Source organism: Piliocolobus tephrosceles, unplaced genomic scaffold, assembly GCF_002776525.5.
Source record: "Piliocolobus tephrosceles isolate RC106 unplaced genomic scaffold, ASM277652v3 unscaffolded_37176, whole genome shotgun sequence".
In the NCBI taxonomy this organism is placed as follows: Eukaryota; Metazoa; Chordata; class Mammalia; order Primates; family Cercopithecidae; genus Piliocolobus; species Piliocolobus tephrosceles.
The window spans coordinates 1-3959 of record NW_022321172.1 but is presented as its reverse complement, the minus strand read 5'-3'; the positions used below and the strand labels follow the sequence as shown (position 1 = coordinate 3959).

The window sequence follows — 3959 nt, the reverse complement described above, 5'->3', positions numbered from 1 at the left end:
CACATAGGCGGCTCTGAGTTTGTAGGTAGCCTGTGGTTTAATATCTTTCTCTGCCGTTTAACTCAGCTCCACGGGGCACATGGCATCTCCCTCTGCTCATCACAATGTCTGCATCAAACAAATGAAAAACAAAAACATGGTGGCCTCTCCCAGCAAAGCTCCAGGGTTGGAAAGAGTCCCCTGGCAGGGAATTGGCACCCCGTCATGCCCATCCTCTCTCTCTTACTGCCTGCTGGAAATGCCCCCATCTCCCTTTGAGTCCTCCTCCTGGGCGACCCCTGTGAGCCCCATTAACCTCTGTCCTGAAATCATCACAATGGCCAGGGTGGCCTCAGCTCAGGGCCTCTGTGACATCACCAAGGGCCTGGCACCAGGTGCCCAGTCTCCCAGTTGCGAGGACAAGCAAACCCATCATGAGCATCTCCCTTCCCCATCTCTGCTCACCATGTGGACGCTGAAATGGTTCCTGGTCCTGCTTCTGTGCCTCACCTACAGCTATGCCTCTATGTTCTCTTCTCTGAGAGAGAAAACTAGTGAACCCCAGGGGAAGGTGCCGTGCGAAGGGCACTTTCGGATTCGGCAGAATCTACCAGAGTATGCCCAAGGCTGGCTTGGGAGCAAATGGCTCTGGCTTTTGTTTGTTGTTGTGCTGTTTGTGATACTGAAGTATCAAAGAGACAAAGAGAAGAATAAGGTAAGGATGGCTCCATGTTTCTACACCATATTGATTCAATCTGAGGAATCTCAGGGAAACGGATGTTCTAGTGAGTCTAGGTGGCACCGTTGGGTATAATGAACTGACCTCATGGTCCTGGGCAAAGTTGGCAATCCTGATGTATCCTTATCAAGACAATAGTCCCCAGATCCACAGATACTGGGACAAACAGTGGAAGATGACCTCTAGCTTATTGGCTCAGAGTTCCTCTTGTTAGATGGAATTTTTTCAAATGTAGGATAGATTCAAGAACTCAGCCAGGCTTGGTGGTTCATGCGTGTAATCCCATCACTTCGGGAGGCCAGGGCAGGTGGATTGCCTGAGGTCAGGAGTTTGAGACCAGCCTGGCCAACATGGTGAAACCTCGTCTCTACTAAAAGTACAAAAATTAGTCAGGCGTGGTGGCATGTGCCTGTAGTCCCTGCTACTTGGGAGGCTGAGGCAGGAGAATGGCTTGAACCCTGGAGGCAGAGGTTGTGGTGAGCCGAGATCATACTACTGCACTTCAGCCTGGGCAACTAAGTGAGACACTGTCTCAAAAAAAATTAAAAAAATAAAAAAAAAAGAACTTATGGTGTGTTTTAGAAGGTCAAAATTATTCACAGGGCCAGATTCACTGTTCCCCCTTGCCTTTTACATTTTTCCTAGTGTTTGACTTACTGCAAATTCCTGAGCTAAATGGAAATGGTATCATCCCAACAAAATATGAGACTTCTGTAAGGAGATAAAGGTGTAGGCCAGGCACAGTGACTCATGCCTGTAATCCCAGAACTTTGGAAGGTGGAGGCAGGTGGATCACTTGAGGTCAGGAGTTTGAGACCAGCCTGGCCAACATGATGAAACCTCATCTTTACTAAAAATACAGATTAGTCCAGGTGCGGTGACTCACACCTGTAATCCTAGCACTTTGGGAGGCTGAGGCGGGTGAATCACAAGGTCAGGAGTTCAAGACCAGCTGAGCAACATGGTGAAACCCTGTCTCTACTAACAATAAAAAACAGCTGGGTGTAGTGGCGGGCGCCTGTAATCCCAGCTACTTGGGAGGCTGAGGCAGGAGAATCACTTGAACCCTGGAAGCAGAAGTGGCAGTGAGCCGAGATGGAGCCACTGCACTCCAGTCCAGGTGACAGAGACTCCGTCTCAAAAAAAAAAAAAAAAAAAAAAGCCGGGCACAGTGGCTCATGCCTGTAATCCCAGCAATTTGGGAGGCCGAGGTGGAAGGATCACCTGAGGTCAGGAGTTTAAGACCAGCCTGACCAACATGGAGAAACCCCGTCTCTACTAAAAATACAAAATTAGTCGGGCGTGTTGGGGCATGCCTGTAATCCCAGCTACTCGGGAGACTGAGGCAGGAGAATCGCCTGAACCCGGGAGGCAGAGGTTGTGGTGAGCCGAAATCACGCTATTGCACTCCAGCCTGGGCAACAAGAGCAAAACTCTGTCTCCAAAAAAAAAAATACAGAAATTAGACAGGTATGGTGGCACACACCTGTAATCCCAGCTACTCAGGAGACTGAGGCAGAAGAATCACTTGAACCTGGGAGGCAGAGGTTGCAGTGAGCTGAGATCATGCCACTGCACTCCAGCGTGGGTAAGTGAGACTCTGTCTCAAAAAAGAAAAGAAATTAGCCAGTATGATGGTGGGCACCTGTAGTTCCAGCTACTTGGGAGGCTGAGGCACAAGAGTTGCTTGAACCTGGGCCAGAGGTGGTGGCTCATGCCTGTAATCCCAGTACTTTGGGAGGCCGAGGCGGGTGGATCACCTGAGATCAGGAGTTCAAGACCAGCCTGGCCAACATGATGAAACCCCATCTCTACAAAAATACAAAAATTAGCCAGGCATGATGGCAGGTGCCTGTAATCCCAGCTACTTGGGAGGCTGAGGCAGGAGAATCGCTGGAACCCGGGAGGCAGAGGTTGCAGTGAACTAAGATCATGCCACTGCACTCCAGCCTGGGTGACAGAGGAAGACTCCGTCTCACAAAAAAAAAAAAAAAAAAGAATTGCTTGAACTCAGGAAGCGGAGGTTGGGGTGAGCCAAGATCATGCCAGCCTGGGTGACAGAGTGAAACTGTGTCTCAAAACAACAAACAAAAACAAGAGATAAAGGTGTAAAGTAGTAACAGCTGGGCCTCAAAGTGACCATAAACAACTCTTTCAAGTAGAAAGAGAAAGGGAAAGAAAGCGTGTTCTCCCCTAGAAAGACCCAGCATTTCATGATCCTGTGCCCAAACTGGTTAGAGGAGGGATTGGCAAACTTTTTCTGTAAAGGGCCAGAGAGTGAATATTTACAGCTTTATGGGCAGTATGGTCTTCCTTGCAACTACTCAAGTCTGCTGCTGTAACATGAAGCAGCCTTAAACAATATACAGATGAGTGAGCATGAACGTGTGCCAATAAAACTTTATTTACAAAAGCAGGCGGAGGGCCAAATTTGGCCATAGTCTGCCAATGCCTGCACTCAAGCAATGCTAGAACCATCTTTTCTTAAATGAGCCCAACTCTCTTGGAACTGTGTCAAAACCAGCAAAGTCCATGATATTACTGACCTTGAATATCTTTCTCGACAGGAGCAGACTCCTCTTGGCCTTCGATGCTTCCCATTTCGCACTCCACTAAAGAAAAATCAAAATGCTTCTCTTTTCAAAGACTGTACATTCAATACCTTACACGAACTCGAGGTGGAGCTTGTGAGAGTTATGTCCAAAGTGCAGCATCTTAAAGGTGCCATGGCAACAGGCAATGTCAGTAACCTCTGGCTTCGAAGGTTAGAGAGGCCTGCAAATCCATACCATCTCACGATCTATGACATATGGGGAGAAGCAAGCTCTAGCTAAATGGATTTGTGTGTCAAAGTAGGAGAGAAAAAAGTTGTGTTGACAAACTGTATACAAATCAATAAAAGTATTCTGAAGAAAAGAACTTCCACGTTTGAGATCTTGCTTCTTTTCTCTTTTTCACTTGAAGAAAAAGTGAATGTGAGACCAGCAGCCATAGCAGTGATGGTTTTGTTTTTGCCTCTCTCACGTCCTCTAGAGCTGTGGGTGGTGAGAAGAGCACCGAAAGCTACATAATAGTATGTGATGAGCTCGTGCTTCCGTGCAATGGCCGCGGGTGGATGACGGAGCTAGGGAAACCTGGGATAAGATGCTGACGTCATTTCCGTACAAACTCTTGTTCTCTATAGTGTATCTATCTGTGCAAGATACAGAACTGCTTTTTATCTTTGATATATTACAAAAGA

At 47.5% G+C, this 3959-nt stretch overlaps 1 protein-coding gene across 1 annotated transcript; it reads left to right on the top strand.

The window, feature by feature from the left end:
- Positions 1 to 6: 6 nt before the first annotated feature.
- Positions 7 to 3552, top strand: LOC113222985 (protein FAM209B-like). The gene is made up of 2 exons (XM_026452556.1): positions 7 to 694; positions 3286 to 3552. Exons 1-2 carry the CDS (start codon positions 80 to 82, stop codon positions 3550 to 3552), a joined length of 882 nt encoding a protein of 293 aa, XP_026308341.1. The 5' UTR covers positions 7 to 79.
- The last annotated feature ends 407 nt before the right edge of the window (positions 3553 to 3959 follow it).